Genomic DNA, 17917 nt, shown 5'->3' with positions numbered 1-17917 from the left:
CTTAAACACTCACATTCGACTCTCTACTGAACCGATGTGGGAGAAAGGGGATGGGGAAACACTCAACTTAAGCCAGCTTTTAATCCTCACTGTGACTCTTGTTTCTTTTCAACAAAGCTTTGAGGAAGATATCTAAGGGGGACCCACTAAAGTCCAACATCCAGCAATTGCTGACTCGAAGGGATCTCAATGGACCTTAAACACACTTGTTGCCCCTCAAAATTGGAATTTTGAATTGAATATACATTTTGTATAATAAAAACAAGGATTATATAGGGAAGAAATACAAAGAGTGATGTTTTTTATCATTGTCAGATGACTATTTGAAAAAAATGAAAATATTTTGAGATGACAAATTTATGATATACAAAAATATAGAGGGTTTTCTCAAATAGAAAAAAAAGATAGAGGGAGTTGTTTTTTTCTTCATTATTTTGTGATTTTGAATTAAAAGAAACATCATTTGAATGATAAAATTAATATAATTGGATTCTATTTCTTGGAGATTTGGGAGAAAAAAAAAAGAGGCACAAGATAAACAAAATATCTGCCGCCTTATGAGCTCTCAAATATCAAAACAATAGCCAATGGGGGTTTAAGAGAGGTTTTGTTACTTTGTAGTTTGTACCATTCTCATTTCTCATTCTCCCCTTTCTTCTTCAACCTTTCTTATCTCCTTCTCTGCTCTCTCGCATTTCTTCTTCGTCTCAACTATTTCATCAGCTCAGCTCTGGCTTCCTCAGCTTCCATTCTCTCTGCCCCTGGAGCTCAGCTCCACACCTCATGGGGCCCCACAAAACACCCCAAAAGACCCAACTTTTTCTTCATTTCAACCCCTGAATTTCCCAAATTCTTGCAAAGCCCCTCACTTTCTTCTTCTTCTTTCCCTCATTCCCTCCAGTTACCTTCCCTGCATACCCCAATTCCCCTCCACCTGCACCCTTTATCCGACTCCACTGATGAGAATTTCACTGAAAACCTTCAAGATATGGCCAATTTGCAGACTATCCCAAGTGGGATTTCTCAGGTTTTGCCCAAAGAAGTAGTAAATGGGAGGGAGAGAGTTTTTATCCGGGACCCACCGTGGATTTCGGCATTTTTGATGAAGAATTTTTATTTTAAGGCCAAGATGAAAAATGGGTTCAAGTTGGAATTTCAAGAAATTGAGAGGAGGAAGTATCAGGTTTTGAGGAGGAGGCAGATTCAGGCTGAAACTGAGGCTTGGGAGAAGAGGGTGGAGGAGTACAGAGAATTGGAGAGAGAAATGTGTGAGAAGAAATTAGCTCCTAATTTGCCTTATATGAAGAAATTGTTCTTGGGATGGTTTGAGCCATTGAGGAATGCCATAGAGAAGGAGCAAAAGGCTGAAAAAAGCAAGAAAAAAGCAGCTTTTGCACCTTTTATTGATTGTTTGCCTGCTGATAAAATGGCCGTGATTGTGATGCATAAATTGATGGGATTATTGATGACGGGAGACAGAGATGAGAGGTCTGTTCGCGTTGTCGAAGCTGCTGTCCAGATTGGGGCGGCCATTGAGCATGAAGTGAGTATTGACAATTTTTGCGCTTTGTTGAAGTTTTTGTTGTTGTTTGTGTGATGCGCAAATCTGAGAACTGTCACTTTTTTGAGCTAGAATGCTTGTTATGGTGGACTCTAGACCCCAAAGGAAGCTGAGTAAAACCTTGCATTATTGACATACTGACGTATATGGATATGCTACTGTGGTTATAGTAAGAAAATACATTGGTGAACCTAGTTAAATTTCATAATTGTAGGTTTACATTGAGGCTGCGGTCTGGATTTATGGAATTCACTGTAATTTTGGTGATGTAGCCTACAAATTTAGGATTATTTCTAGATGCATGCGGCTTGTTTTCACTTTTGGCTCTAGCTCTCCTGTTTGAAAGCTTTGAAAAACTTCACTGTGTGATAATCTTATTCGATATTAGAGTTGCTAGACTAATACTTTTAAGTGTATGCGTTTTAATGAGTGAGTAAAGCAGAAACAGGAATAGAACTGTATCAATTTGAAATTATTAAGTTGGTCTTCATAACATAATCGATGGTCAGTCTTCCTGCTACTTTGATGATATTCTTCATTTGAAGAAAAGGTTTTGCCTTGATTAACTAAATTTTATGTTGGTCTTCACAAGTCTTGAGCGTGCTGATTAACAAAAATTTTGATTAGGAGTGCCCTAAAGTTGCCTAAGAGTGTTGGCATATACTAACGTCCAAATTGCTTCATATAATTTATGAGCAAATGATGGAAATGTTGAAACTGTATTTTTCTCAGTATTATGTCCATCATTCATTAATGAAAGAGATTTCAGTCACCCTTATTTAACTAATGTGTGTCGGACATGATTTGAAGGCTGCTTGAGAAGTTTGATCCCTACTACTAACTGAAAGTATTTCACCGGTGAAGAGTAAGACTACCTAGTGAAGTGATGTGTACCTAGTGATATTTCAATTGATCTTGATCAACCAAGGGACAACATTATAGGAAAATAATCCACGAATGAGAATGCTGGATAACTGACAAATGCATACTAAAGCTTGAAAGGATCCAATTGCAACTGATTATATACATGATATGCTAAAGGTAGTACCTCAATAGGAAAATAATCCACGAATTATAGGAAAATAACATTTCAAATGATCAACCAAGAGACAACATTACAGGAAAATAATCCACAAATGAGAATGCTGGATAACTGACAAATGTATACCAAAGCTTGAAAGGATCCAATTGCAACTGATTATATACATGATATGCTAAAGGTAGCATCTCAATAGGATGAGTCAAGTGGTTCATTTGTCATTCCTGAGTGAATTTATTTAATAATCATAGTCAGCTTATGATTTGACCACAATTAGATTAATTTTTCAGTACTGCAATTTGAATTTCATATTTTGTGAACTTTAAAGCCATTCCTTTTACCTTAACAAGATCTTGGTCCCGAACCCGGGACCGCTCACTTACACTCCCTTCCCCTGAGCCACCCAACCCATCCCCCCCCCCCCCCCCAAACACCCACACACACACAAAACACCCCAAACCCAGTGCAGTTGATGTATCAAGTTAAGCTTTGGTTGTTTGATCTTCTTTGCTCTATCTTGCTCAACTAAGGGCAAACGTAGGTTAGAGGCATTTGGTGATCCAGCAGTAGTGTTACAGGATTTCTTCCTCGTTATCAGTAATTTAAAGTTGAACTTTTCATGGTAGTGAATAATGACAAACAGATGTTCCACTAAAATTATCCCTTTCAACCGTTTCTTTCTCTTCATTCTTATGGTGTGACCTCTTGCCATTTTTGCATTTCTTTTATCTTATTTATTCCAAGATCATGCATGATCCCCTCTTGGACTTTTTGCGCAATAGAATTCAATAGTTGGTTGCCATGTTATATCATAGTATACATGAATTTCTATGGTTTTCCTTGTCCTGTATTGCCTATGTTTTTGCCCAGGGATTTTTAAATTTCACATTCATGTCTTGTACCATTTATCTGATATTAGTAATTCCTCTTCTCGTCACTATGGATCACTGGTTATGTTGTTCCTGTCTTAGTATTTAGTAGGTTTAATTTCAAATTACTAGAAAAGATTGTATACTTGAGTTTTTGTTCGATAATTTATGGAGTTGGTTTTGGGGTTCCTGTGCTTATTATTGTATTTTAACAAGATCCAACACCTATTACCAGACTTCAGTAGAGAAATTTTGTGATTCTTTCATCATGCTTATATATTCTGCATTTTGCCTGTGCAGTTTTCTTCTTTCATTTACAAGTCACTTGATAGGACATAAGTACCTAATGTCCTTATCATTTTTATTTTTATCAGGTTAGGATTCACAATTTCTTGGAGAAAACAAAAAAGTCCCAGAGAAAGGGAATTTCAGCTGAGAGTCCTGAATCTATGACCAATGAGACAATTATACTAAGGAAACGTGTTCAGAATTTGATTAGAAGGAAAAGAGTTTCTGAGGCGCAAAAGCTGGTGAAAAATGATAAGTTTAAGTCTTGGGGTAGAGACACACAAGCTAAGGTTTGTGCATGTTGCTGTTTCACTTTTTTGAGTTTTTAAGAGCAGAAGATACCATTTATTTCTGGATAGTATGGTAACCTTTTACTGATTGGTAATCATATTTGTTGTTTGATATCATGCAGCTGGGATGTTGTCTCATAGAATTACTAACGGAAACAGCTTATGTGCAACCTCCGGTTAGTCAGTCAACTGAAAATCCACCAGATTTTCGACCAGCATTTAGGCATACTTTCAAAATTGCAACAAATGAGGCAGGGTAAGGGCATGTTACCTATCAATCTAGATTACTTTTCACACTATTGTAGCTGGCCACTAAAACAACATTCATCATTAAAGGCATGTATCCTCTTTTAGTGGGTACAACTTTAATTGTTGTAGCTGCAATCTGAAAACACTCTAGCATTAGTTCATTGATTCCTCCTGGGCAACTAAGCAGTATGTTAAACTCTACTGGATTATTGTTGATTCTGTTAGTTAACAGTGTAAACTTTTTGGATGATGTACAGTGAATTTCTTGTAAAAACATTTCACATATTTTTAAACGGATGGAGTACTTATTAATGAGCTTTCTCTATTGTAAGTTTCAACTAATAAGGTACTTGATTACGTTTGGTTGTAGACATGCCTTTTAGTATATAGAAACATAATGTATCTACTGATATTGTAGCTATAGCTTGCCTGCATATCGATTTTTGAATATATAACTTCATTGACTGGGTGATTCTGTAGGCGGCATCCAAATCACAGCATACTGATCTGGCAGCACTAACACACCCTCCCACCCCCGCACCCGAATTAGTATTCGTTTCTTTATAGCACTCTGATATGTAAATGGATAAAGTCTGAGTTTGTGTTGTCATTACGAATTACTAATAGGATTCTCCTATACTATTTTTAAAAATGTGTCAATTTCATTCAAAAAGTTGGTCAACTAATGGATCATTCTGAAAATTTTTTATGGTCCTAGATGACGGGCTGTTTTTATCTAGTTGCATTGGATATAAATGGTGATGGTGTACCATCATAGTTCTCCACTTCTGCTCTATTTTTATGTTTTTTAAGTGGGCCCTTTTATGTTTGTTTTTGTAGGCAGAACCCTGTCAAGAGGTACGGAGTTATAGTGTGTGATCCGGTGATCCATTGTGGACTTGATAGAAGTGTGAGTTGATTTCACCTCTTATGCTACTGATTGTTTCTTTTAAGTTGATGAATCACTTGGAGTCCCAAAGCTCTAAGTTAATTTACCATTCTCTTAGTTAGTTCTAATAGTAAGGGAAGCTTGTTTTAAACAGTGTTTCATGCTTAGGAGCTTCATTCTCTCTCCACCTTGAGAATGTTTTGGAGTTGAAGTGATTTTCTCACTTGAAAGCTATAACTGGAGAATGTCGAGGAAAGTAATGCAAGTGAAATGTTAATGGTTCTTGTTAAATTTTGAACAGAAGGAATTACCTCCATTTAGAGTATCAAACAGCTCAAAAAGCTTGGGCTTTGAGATGTGAGGGTGCGCATCTACTGCCAAGGACTTGTTATATGAAAAATTGCCGAGTCTAGAAAATTTTAGGGCAGTATATACTTCAAGAGTTTGGAAGAGCTGCAACATAGGCATGACAAGGTCACTCATGGTTCTGTACTGACCTTTATACGATCTCTTTGCTTTTGACTTTTGCATTTGTGTTTTGACCTAGATGTGTAGTGAATGAGCGGCAACTGCTCTCCAATTTTTTTTTTTCTAATGTCCTTCTAGGAAGGGTTAGTACTTTTGTGATGTTCAACTTCTATTCTTCACTTTAATAAAGGTCATGGATTGAACACAACTATGGTGACAAGATTTTACACCAGTGTTTCATATATCCAAGATTTTTTATCCAAGATTTTTTCTTTCCATTCATTCGAGGAAAGTAGTCTACATGGAGCATTGCAGTTTGCCTTTGAAGTTTCTAATCTATTTTCTCTATGCAGGTTAACCACATGATGGTTCCTTATGTGCCAATGCTGGTGCCACCAAAAAAGTGGAAAGGGTAATCTTAGAGATTAAATTCCTTTAAGTTTTAGGTCTCTGGGAATTACTTGTACATGTCAAATTCAATTTGAAAGTATGATATGATTCTGTCTGTATAGATCTTAAGACCATATATAATCTGTCCAGTTGGTTTAATTGTGATATCAGGACTATTTCATTTTGAAGTAACTTGTCATAATGACTTCTTTTCTATGAAAGTGCTGGCCTTGCGTATTAAGAACCTGACATAGTTCATCTTTTTAGGTATGATAAAGGTGGTTATTTGTTCTTACCTTCATATTTAATGCGTACTCATGGGTCTAGGCAGCAACAAGATGCTATTAAATGTGCTCCTGTGAAACAAATGCAGAAAGTGTATGAGGTGAGGCGAGAATTATTCTCTTGGTGATTGTGTTCTATCTTTTGTAAAATAATTGCAACAAGTATTTTTCTTAAATTAATGCTTTGGTGCTTTTCATTGTCTCAAACTTGTAATGCATGGTTTTTATAATTTGTTCACCTGATTATTACCTTCAATTCTGACTGAGATGGTATCTCTTGTTCTTTGATATGGTGTCTGTTACTAATCTTTTTTGCTACTTTTCTAAATAATAAAAAGGAAAAAAAGACCTTAAAAAAGATCGAGAATATTCTTTTGTTCTAGAAACTTTGAAAGGCGAAAGTTGTTTCTAATACACTTTGCTCGGGGTATTCTAAGAAAGGCCTCTTGTAGATATGAAATATATAAAAATTTATGTATACATATGATAACTCATGACAACCTTCTAAAGGCTAGAAGAATCTATTCTAAGCAAGAGAGGAAAGGCCTACTCTACTTGTAACCTTGTTGTTCAAGGAACCTTAATTTTGGTGTAGTTAATTGCCTTGTCCAAATTTTATTTTCATTGAGTCATGAGTAATGAATGCCAAAATCTGGATGCTGAGTAGGGATGCGACATGTAGAGCATTTACAAATCATGGAATGTCTAAGATGTGCATTGGTTGCCTTTAGTTTTCTTTCTGAAGCAGTGAACTGGTCTTTGTTCTTGTTGCTTCTTTTGTGGACATTCATATTTGTTAATTGATTTGGTGCAATTCAAACAAAGAAACAGCCAGTGTGGAGTTTGATGAATTGGTAGTAGATGCAATGACAGTATATACTCTAAGGTAGTTTATCTAGTTTAATATAAACCTGCATCTGTAATTACTCAACTTCAGCTTAAGATAACAATTTTATTTACTGAAGAATATAACACTTGTCAACTGATTATATTTGTCACCTGATAACCTCTGTACTAGCTATGCGAAGTGTGGTGGAATAAGATTCCATTTCATAGATAAAAGCTATTGTCTTCAGGAGGCCATATCAAAAGAACAACTTCAAAAAGTTGGTTGACTTATTTTTTAATGTGCAAAAGAAGTCCTTTATAATATTCTCATTCTAAATATTACATGTGCTTATACTTCTTTAATTCCTACTATCATGTCTTTCAAATTTATATATTTATTTTTAATGTATGTCTTTCAACTTGTTACAATTCAAGCATCCAGCAATATCACAAAGCTGTAAAATTCTTGAAGAAATTCTCCATGTCGACCATAATTTGGTTTTCATTGAGACAGGAGAACCATTTGCATGGTTTTGGTTTGGTTCCTTGGACCCGGAAGAAATAAATACTGACTGAAACACGTGATACCTTCTGGACAAAATGGAAACTATAACTTGTCCTCAAATTGACAGTGAACCCTTAGAAAACAAAGGATGGTACTTGTAAGAAAGTAACGCAAGAATTTTGGAATCCATTTATGCCTGTGGACTTCTTTGAGTAAGGTTGGTTCCTCTTCCCTTGAAGTTCTGAACCCATTCTGTTATCAGGTATATCAGTAACAAATATTAAGAGGAGCTGGAAGATAATTTTAATTTGAATTCTCATCCTCCATAAATTAATCATTTGACCCTTTATAGGGAATCTTTTTGTCCTTCTGAGAAGAAAGTTATGTAGCATGATGGATCTTAATGTTTGTGTCTTCAAAACTTTTGGATTTTAACTTATAGTGCAAATTGTGGATGTCAATTTACATGTGGCCTGGGATGAAGTCTGCAATTTGCAGCCATCAGTAATTGTGCTACAATTAGCTTTATAGGTTATTTATTCCTATCTGATAGTTGGAGGACATTTGTTTGCTCAGGGAACTTATGGGATCCTTTACTTCTACACATTTGCAGGCCTTAGATACGTTGGGAAACACCAAATGGAGAGTGAACAGACGAATTCTGAATGTGGTTGAGACTGTTTGGGGAGGAGGTGGCAACATTGCTGGCCTGGTAAACCGCAACGATGTAAGTGCATTCTAAATATATCTAGCATGCAAGATTGGTTCGTATATGTGTTATATGATGAATTCATCCACAGACCCATAACTTTATACTTTAAAGATCCTGTGTGCTGAACATTAAGCCTTGAGTTTAAAGATGTTACGGATGTTTGGAAGCACTTTTAAGTACACATTCAGCGAAGGAAGTCCATTCAAGAAGTCTAACACGTGGTTTAGCCACTTTATAGGATTTGCACAGGAAACTACATGAGATAGCTTCCTTTGGATGGACTTCTCAAGAAAGTCAGGAGGCATTTCAATGGTAATGAAACTAGTTAATTGGAGTTTCTGCATGGAAATGATACGGAAAAGGTCATATTTTAGTATTTATCTGCATTTGGCATGTGATCTACAAAAAATATTGAACTGAAATTGTGAACTTTAGGATTTAGATAGATTTTAAAATTGTATATCACCAAAAATAGGTGGTAATGTAACAATACCATGATTTAAAGTTCAGTTTGAAAAACTTCCTCTGAAATGGATTTTCATCCTTTAAAAGCTATCCCAAATGTGCCGTTTTATGTTTGAATAAAAACAAGTTGATTGCTGGACTCATCAGCATGAAATTGCTGATGCTATGCAACTTGTTACTTCTTATATAGGTTCATAAACCTGAATTGCACTCTGATGCGGTGGAAGAAATCAAAAAATGGAAATGGAACATGAGGAAAGCAAAAAAAATCAACCAAGAGAGGCACTCACAGCGATGTGACATTGAACTCAAGCTTTCTGTGAGTATCTTTATCATTACTGATTATCCCATTTCGAGGAAGGAAATATCAGGAACTGGTCTGTCATGTAATAATTTCGCTGAAACCCTCTGCAAATCATATCATCTTGTTTTCTCTCACATCACTTAGCTGGCTTCTAGAAGTACTAATTTAGATCAGTCTGCAGATTTATATGGGTAAATTGTAAGTAGTTTTTATGCAGAGCAGGTGGCTCATAAAATGAAAGATGAGGATGGTTTTTATTATCCCCACAATCTGGATTTTCGGGGCCGTGCATATCCTATGCATCCACATTTGAATCATCTGAGTTCTGATCTATGTCGAGGGCTCCTGGAGTTTGCAGAAGGACGGCCTTTAGGAAAATCTGGAGTGTATTGGCTTAAGATACATCTAGCAAATCTTTATGGAGGGGTTGTCAAAAAGCTTTCCTATGACCAGCGCCTAGCTTTTGTGGAAAATCACCTGAATGAAGTTTTAGATTCAGCAGATAATCCTCTCAATGGAAATCGCTGGTGGTTAAAGGCTGAGGATCCTTTTCAGTGCTTAGCAGCTTGTATGAACCTATCAGAAGCCTTAAAGAGCTCATCACCACATACTGTCATCTCTCACCTGCCCATCCACCAGGTACTTCTGTCCTCTTTCCTCAGCAAAGGAAACAAGCAAAGTGAAGCACTTATAAACTATTTTAAGTCTCCATAACTGAGTAAACTTTTTTTAGCCATATGATAGAATGGGGTAATCTAAAAGTGATGCCTAAATGTGGAATTTCACATGACTGTATTCTCCAATTTTTAAAAGTAGACTAAGGTGTAACAAAGGACCAACTGCATTGAACCACTTTCACAATCCAAAGATAAATCATTTTCAATCAAACCCCGCCCCCCCCAAAAAAAAAGGAAAAAAAGAAACACTAACCATTTACTCTTGTTTGCCAAAGGGAACAGTATGTTCTTAGTTGTTAGAAGCTGTACTTACCAATACCTCTCCTTTCTTTCAAGAGTTTCACTGTTCCTTTCCTTCTAGAGAACTTAAAGATGTATAGTGATTTGGAAACAGATTTTAGTTTGTCTTTCTGTCGTCTTATCTCTGAAAAACTTATGAGATCCCTTTTATGATGAGATTTCAAAGAAAGTGCTGGTTTGAGCAAAAACACTGGTACATGTCTATACAGTCCCGTGTATATTTAGTAATCTTTTTATTAGTTGCAGGGTTGCATTTTTTGATTGTAGAGGAATAACTCTATCCTTTCTAACTGTTCTGATAGGGAATGAAGCAACTTACCCATGAATGTGTTTCATCGTTATTTCCTTCTATTTAATCTAATTTGTTAGTTGGTAACTTGATTTTTTTCTTTTTGGCTGTATTAGGATGGTTCATGCAATGGTCTACAGCACTATGCAGCTTTGGGGAAAGACAGTGTATGGTTTCTGCTCAGCCATTGATGTATTGTGCTCGTAAATGACTTAATTATTCTTCCCCCCAACCAAGTGAAAGCTTTTCCATTTTTCTTTTTTCTTCAATTGATATAGCCATGAGTGTATTTACCTGAGTTGGTATATTTGATATTTCTAGGCTCCTTCATTGATATAGCTAGTACATGTTCTTGTTTTATTTGCTAGGCAAAGAATCAATTCTAACTTCCTGTGAACCAGAGATTGTAGCAATATGCAGGTTTTGTTCTCTAGTAGTTTGGTGATGCTGTAATAGGTTGACCTGAGTTGATGTGAACTTTAATCCACTACTATATTTTGCAAATCTGTTTTCGCATGTAGCATTTTATCATTCTGTCTTTTAATAAAGTGACCATACCTGTGCAGATGGAAGCTGCTGCAGTCAATTTAATTGCTGGAGATAAACCTGCAGATGTTTATTCTGAAATTGCTGCAAGGTACTTGAGAAAAAGATTTTTCGAGAGCATGTTAATCACAAAATATTTCAATTTTTGTATATAAATGACATTATGTTCTTGATACTTGTTTGATTAAGTGTTTAAATTCATGGTGTTTAGTTATATATATATATATATATATATATATATATATATTATGAATCTGGGAAAGCAGCGTATTTAATCTTTCCTATATTTTGGCTAAACGTAATTGAAATTTATATGATATTCAGGCACACCATAGTTAGTCTGGTTGAAAGTTTTAAAATTCAATTTACTAAAGATTTAGATGAAAATTGTGTTTGAGATAGTATATCTGAAGTAGTCCTTGTGATTCTGAAATTCCTGTATGTCTGCATTTGACCTTTGACATTTTCCTAACTAATTCTTGCGGTTTGCCCTTTTTAAACTTGAAATTATACTTTGCTCTGATTTTGTGTACATTAAACAATGATTTTTTTTGAGTGTACACTTTTCCATGGTCTAAATGGTTTTGTGAAATAACTCTTTGGAACTGTATCTTTACGATATTCAGGCACAACATCATTGTTAGTCTAGTTCAAAGTTTTAAAATTTAATTTCCCAAAGATGGTTTTGTAGTTTTGTGTTTTAGACAGTATGTCTCAAATTGTTCTTTGGGATCCTGAGTTAGATTCCTATGTTTCTGTGCTTAGTTTAACTTTCACTTCCTATTTTTTCTGGTATTGTTCTTGTATACTTGAAATTATGCTGGGCTCAAAATTTGTCTGCATTTGAGAATGACTCATTATTTAAGCTTTTTCCAAAGGCTAAATGGTTGTTTTACAAAATAACTCTTCAGAACTGTTTTGATTTTCAGGGTTCATGATATTATAAGACTAGACAGTGAAAAGGACCCTACAATTGATCCCAATGCTACAATAGCCAAACTCTTAGTTGATCAGGTTACTTTTTATTTATTTATTTATTTTTCTGTGAGTTGCAAATTTTAAACAATTCTTCAATTTCCTTAAGATGCTAGTGCTGCAATAATAATCTTCCATCAAAATTTTCAAAAAAAGTTTGTGACTGTTGAATCTTTCAGGTAGACAGGAAACTGGTGAAGCAGACGGTCATGACATCGGTATATGGTGTCACTTATGTTGGGGCACGTGAACAAATCAAAAGAAGGTTACAGGAGAAGGGTCTGATTACTGATGATAGGTTGCTGTTCAGTGCAGCTTGCTATGGTGCTAAGGTAAGCTTCAGAACTAGATTTTAGTGCTTATATTGCTGGCAGTTAGGTGTTACTCCTCCGGGTTACTTTTAAACAGAAAATCTCCCAACGTGACGAGACATCCATGCGAGATTAAATTTGAATGGTTCAGATGTATGAAACTTGATAATCAATTTAATTCTCAATGAGATTTGCATGAATCTTAACTGTATCTTTTACAGTTGATACTAAATTTGCCTTTTAACATGAGCATATTCAGAACACTTGGGTCCTGAATGACCTGGAATTTCTGGGAATTTATACTGCTGCAAGAATCAGATCCATAATGCACAGTGCATTCTTTCAGATATCTACAACTTGCTAAAGATGGTCAAGTATATATTTTTGTGAATTGGTAAAATTAACTTCATAAACGTGCACGTACTTTGGAGAATTGTCAATCGGTTAAATTGAAGCTCATGTTTAGAGACTATAGGAAGTTCCCTAATTTGCTGAGTCTTTTTTCTCCCTTTTTATTTTTTCAACACTGTTATAATGATTGGAGATCAAAGAATTACTTGAAAGATTATTCATAAAATGGCACCTGCTATTCCTGCAAGTTATTGCTCTATTCATTCTATATTTCTGTGCATGTTCATTTGTAGGTTTCAAGAATATTGTCATTTGTGCCATTGTTTTTTGTGAGAATTAAATATTGTAGAGACACTATGTTGCTTTTACAATGAATGTCCTAATGGACTGGGCACCATGTAGAATAACTGAAAATGATAGGTTAAACAGAGAGTATTAACATAGTTTGGAAAATAAACAACACGGTGAGGCATCACTTAGTGTCTTGATTCAAAAACAATCTAAAAGCAGGAAACATCGTGTTCATTTCAGTTTTGATGAATTAGAAGCTGACTGATATTCTATTAAGGAGAATATTTTTGGTTTCACCACAGTGGTAAAAGTAAAATTTGGGCATGACAACTTGGCAGACAAGATGCCATAGATAGGTTGGTTAAATGATCTTGACATTCTCTACAGGTGACAATGGCTGCACTTGGTGAGCTGTTTCAAGCAGCACGTGGTATAATGGTTTGGCTTGGTGACTGTGCCAAGGTTTGTAAGATTTGCATCTTAAACATATGATGCGATTAAGATCGTTGAATTGATAAATGGAAATTTGGCAGGTGATTGCTTCAGAAAACCAACCTGTGCGCTGGACAACGCCACTGGGTCTCCCAGTTGTGCAACCATACTTTAAATCTCGGCGGCACATTGTAAGTGTTTGATTAATTTGGCCCCTTTAAACCTAATTAAATCTGCCACTTAGTGCAACTTCCTGATGTGATATGTTTGACTGGCACAAGTGAGTGATTCTGCATCATGTTTGTAGATTATTAATTTAAGGAGGACGGCACCTCATTTTGACTAAAAAATGGATGACTAATAGATTATCTTCCATTAATGACTTACAAAGTGTGCGAAGATATTCAATAGCATTTCAAGAATTTGTATGATTTTACCTGCATAAACCTTGATAGACAGCGCATTAGCACCAGGTTTTTAATTGACCTGATCAAGAACAGTGAGTTGCTCCCTCTGAAGTGGCCTTTGTGTTCTGTCTTTAAAGAAGAAACTATCTAGAGGTCAATGCTTCATGTTTCAGCCCTGTGGAGTCATTTCCTTACTGTAATTCAGTGACTATGTGGTTACCAGTTCTTTCTCCATGTGCAGATAAAAACTTCGCTTCAGGTTCTGGCATTGCAGCGTGAGGGTGATTCAGTATGTTTTCTTTTCCAAAGAATAAGTTGGACACCTTGATCACGTATTTCTGAGTTCAGTATTCAATTTTAAGATTATAATGAATAGATTACTATCTTGTACTCTAGGTTGAGGCTAGAAAACAGAGAACTGCTTTTCCTCCAAATTTTGTGCACTCATTGGATAGTACTCACATGATGATGACCGCAATTGCTTGTAGAGATTCTGGATTGCAATTTGCAGGTATGTTCTCAAGGCCTCCAAAGTATATATCTTATTGGCTCTGTGATAGATTAGCCCTGTTTACTGATTGTTATCCTGAAGGTTTTGGGGTCCTAGATGTGTTTAGATACTCTGTCAAACTTGGTGTTAAATTTCCTGTTACACCATCTATTAGGGTGACACTTGTTACTTTGTTCAATATCCACAAATGTTGGTGGATATCGGACTTACTGATATTAAATGAGGGGATGAGTGCCACCGTAATATATGGTGTAAAAGGGAGTAACACCAAGAGTGTTACAGAATATCAAGAGCTGAATATCTACCTTAATGTTTCTAGTTCTTGGAACAAGATCACAGTAAGGTAAGGATTAACAACTCTAGAATAAGAGCTGAGTAATCACGTGGGTTGCACATTTTAAGTTCCAATTTCCATGTGAATCAGTCTACATTAGACTTTTAATCCTTTATCTGCCATTCCCAGTTGTCAACCATTAAGGTAAACATTTCCAAGTTTAATGCTGTTTTCCAGGGTTTAAAATAATGACGATCATTAGATTAAAATTATAGTTGGAACAAAACTTAACACGAATCAAGAGCAATGCAATATAGTGAACAGATGGATGCAAAAAAAGAGGGACATAAAATTATTATCAAGAAGTAGAAGCAACTGTTTTTGGTAGTAGCTTCAATATTGCTAGCCATGGAGAACTAGGAGATATATGAGTTGTGGGTTCAAGCTCAGTGGTCATATACAAGTAGGACATCAAGCATAATCAAATGATAGTCCAGCATAATGCAGCAGTCAAATTGAGAAGTTTGCATGATTGCTATTAGACCAGCATGCTTCGGATGATTTAAAAAAAAAAAAATCGCTTGTTCAACAAGTTATGTTATAAAAATCATGGTCTCCAAAGATCTCGTGTGATGCCCTGCTTTGACTATGGCTATTACACAGTTGTGCTTTGGAGAACAAAGATGAGTTTGTTAGGCAAGTTATGTGAATATAATAAGTCCAGAAAAGTATGCGTTCTGATATATTTGCAACAATACAAGAAAAGCTACAATTAGTATTAAGTACTTTTTTGAGATGGTTATAGTTGTAGAGAGAGTGACATATAAATGCCTGCAAACAAAAGCTAAGGCATGGCCTGTTATTGTGGGAGATATAGTAACTACTCTTAACTGAAGAATCTCTATATGAATAGAAAAGCAAAGTGGTGGTGTAACAGTATCTTTTGTGTGCTTAACTGAAATACAAGACTTATCTATGCAATTGTAATAGTTAAGGAAAAGGCTACCTCGCTTTGAATATGCGGATTACATTCTGGGAATATCATGATTTCCGGTCTTGATATGACAAATGTCAAATGGTGAAAAAGATTCTGTAAATGCTGCAGGATTAAAAATGAGTGTCAAAATTAAGAAGTCTTGGAATTTTCTCCTTGATGACTTGCAACATGAATGGATGCTTACAGAGAACTTCTGAGTTCATTTAATACCAAAACTTTAAACTTCTGTTGATACAAGGCACAATAAAAGATTGAGCAAGAACAATGTTATCCTGTTTGCATATATCATGCAAAGATGATGGGCTTAGTCCTAAATGCCCACCAGTGATATCAGATAAGGGGTAGAGGATGCAGATAAAGAAAGATTCATCAGTCACTGCAACTGCCAAATTTGTGGTAAAAGTCAACGGTTAGAAAACAAGACAAAATAAACTAAGCTAAAAGTGAAGTGAATACAAACTACATAAATAGCAAATGAGACAATTGAAAAATGCTCAGGAGGCTCACTCACTGTATGAGCTTTCGAGATTGACAAGTTCTTAATGGCTTTCAGTTTGTTTTTAGGTTTGGATTTTCTTTGATTTATATCTTGTGAGATAATCCTAACCTCTATTTCTAAACAGTGGAACTCTTTGCTTACTACATTCCAAAATATGGCAATCGAAAAGTTTGTAGTTTGGCAAATAATTTCAAGGCTTCATTCATACTAGTTAAAAGAACAGGTTATGTTCAGGAATGCTTGAATCTCTTAAAAAGTGTAATTGCAGGGGTACATGATTCCTTTTGGACGCATGCGTGTGATGTTGACAAGATGAACCAGATACTGAGAGAGAAATTTGTGGAGCTTTATAGCATGCCAATACTTGAAAATGTAAGCATGTTAGAGGATTACATATCTTGTTTGCTGAGATTGCTACATATCTTTTCCCTTTTGAGTTTGCTCACTTTTTGGTGACCATGCATAACGAGCCTTGTCCATAAGACTGGTGTCTATCATCTGAGTTGAAGTAGTTCATCGTGTAATGTAGCAGTAGGCTGAATGATGCTTTACTCTACTAATGCAGCATCTTGTTTTCAGAGTGGAATATTGTGATTCTAAGAATGAAATTGGTGAGAAAAAATTATATGTTGTTCATATTATTTAGGATGGAATTTGCTTTTATAAACAAATTTCTTTTGTTTTACTTCCAAATACTTTCTGGTAATCTTCTGTTTATGTCAGCAGTTGCTTGAAAACTTCCATACATCATATCCAACATTGACCTTTCCTGCTCTACCAAAAAGAGGTAACTTTGACTTGCGTGAAGTACTCAAATCACCATACTTCTTCAACTGAGGGGTTGAAATGAAACTGGACCTTATATGTGGGAGAAAGCTCAAATGGAGCAACTGCCCATATAGAGAACCGGGGGCATGCCAGACAGTGACATGTGAATAATCAGGGAATTTAATTGGGGACATGCTGGTGATCCTCTTATCTCCTGAAGGAGATCTGCATTTCTTCCTTCTATGCAGCAGATGCTAAATCCCTATGTCAAACTGGATTGGTTCTTAAACTCAGCAGGGATACTGCTGACAGCTATGACACAAAGAATTTGGTGATTCCATAAGTGGGGAGGATGAGCTTTAGTTTCATGTACTTCAGGTTCCCTAAAGAGAATTGCTGGCTTTCTCGCATACATGCAAGTATATTGAAACTTGTAGCATATGTCTGCTGTAAGCACAGAAGAGCTTTGCGTGTACGGAGGCAAATGGAGCAAAACTTTTTTGACAACAAATCAACTTTCATCAACTGTCATTGATCCACCATGTTTTATATTCTGTTGGTCCTGCAATGAGATAACCAGGGAATGGAGCAAATGAGCAAGAAAAATGCCTCCGGTTCTGCTTTTGACGGCTGGAAGCTGGTGGTTCAAGAATCAGGTTTGATGTTGCAAGTGCTGTATACATATCCTGACTGACCATTAGTTATCATTACTTACCATGCTGCTGTAGTATAGGAATAACAAATGCAGTAATCCTATAGCACTAAATCATACTCTGTATCTTTAGATGTTTAGAAAGAATTCATTGGTTGCAGTAATTCTATAGCACTAAAACGTATCTGTAACTTGAGATGTTTATAGAAAGAAATCATTGACACCATTTATTGTGCTGCTTTTTTTGTTCAAGCGTACTAATCTATTTGTGTCTTGTAGTAGTGCTTGGGCTAGATTTTCTTCATCATAATATCCAAGCAGGTTTTCGAGGAATTCAGATTGAGAGAACACAGCATTGTTTGATCACAGATTGTGATGCAGTCAATTATTTAAATGGAACAGCCCAATGATCTCTTTAGCCATGCAAAACTAGCTATTCAGGAGGCATGAATTTAGCAGTAATTCTTGATTTTCAATTATCTTTTCGAGTGGACCT

General features: G+C 35.8%; 1 protein-coding gene across 2 annotated transcripts; it reads left to right on the top strand.

Moving 5' to 3' along the window:
* The first annotated feature begins 603 nt into the window (after window positions 1-603).
* LOC113696387 (DNA-directed RNA polymerase 3, chloroplastic-like) lies at window positions 604-17647 on the top strand. Of its 2 annotated transcripts, XM_072055285.1 has the most exons (20): window positions 604-1543; window positions 3844-4047; window positions 4170-4303; window positions 5137-5206; window positions 6007-6065; window positions 6311-6428; window positions 8274-8387; window positions 9028-9156; window positions 9364-9780; window positions 10524-10574; window positions 10974-11044; window positions 11883-11967; window positions 12108-12260; window positions 13269-13343; window positions 13415-13504; window positions 13962-14009; window positions 14117-14231; window positions 16270-16373; window positions 16567-16612; window positions 16728-17647. In XM_072055285.1, exons 1-20 carry the CDS (start codon window positions 989-991, stop codon window positions 16733-16735), a joined length of 2646 nt encoding a protein of 881 aa, XP_071911386.1. In that variant the 5' UTR covers window positions 604-988; the 3' UTR covers window positions 16736-17647. The 2 variants fall into 2 exon arrangements, with proteins under 2 accessions (XP_071911386.1, XP_027071610.2); XM_027215809.2 differs by lacking the exon at window positions 16567-16612.
* The last annotated feature ends 270 nt before the right edge of the window (window positions 17648-17917 follow it).

This window comes from Coffea arabica, chromosome 6e (genome assembly GCF_036785885.1).
Source record: "Coffea arabica cultivar ET-39 chromosome 6e, Coffea Arabica ET-39 HiFi, whole genome shotgun sequence".
NCBI classification, from domain to species: Eukaryota; Viridiplantae; Streptophyta; class Magnoliopsida; order Gentianales; family Rubiaceae; genus Coffea; species Coffea arabica.
This window is presented reverse-complemented; position numbering and strand designations above follow the sequence as displayed.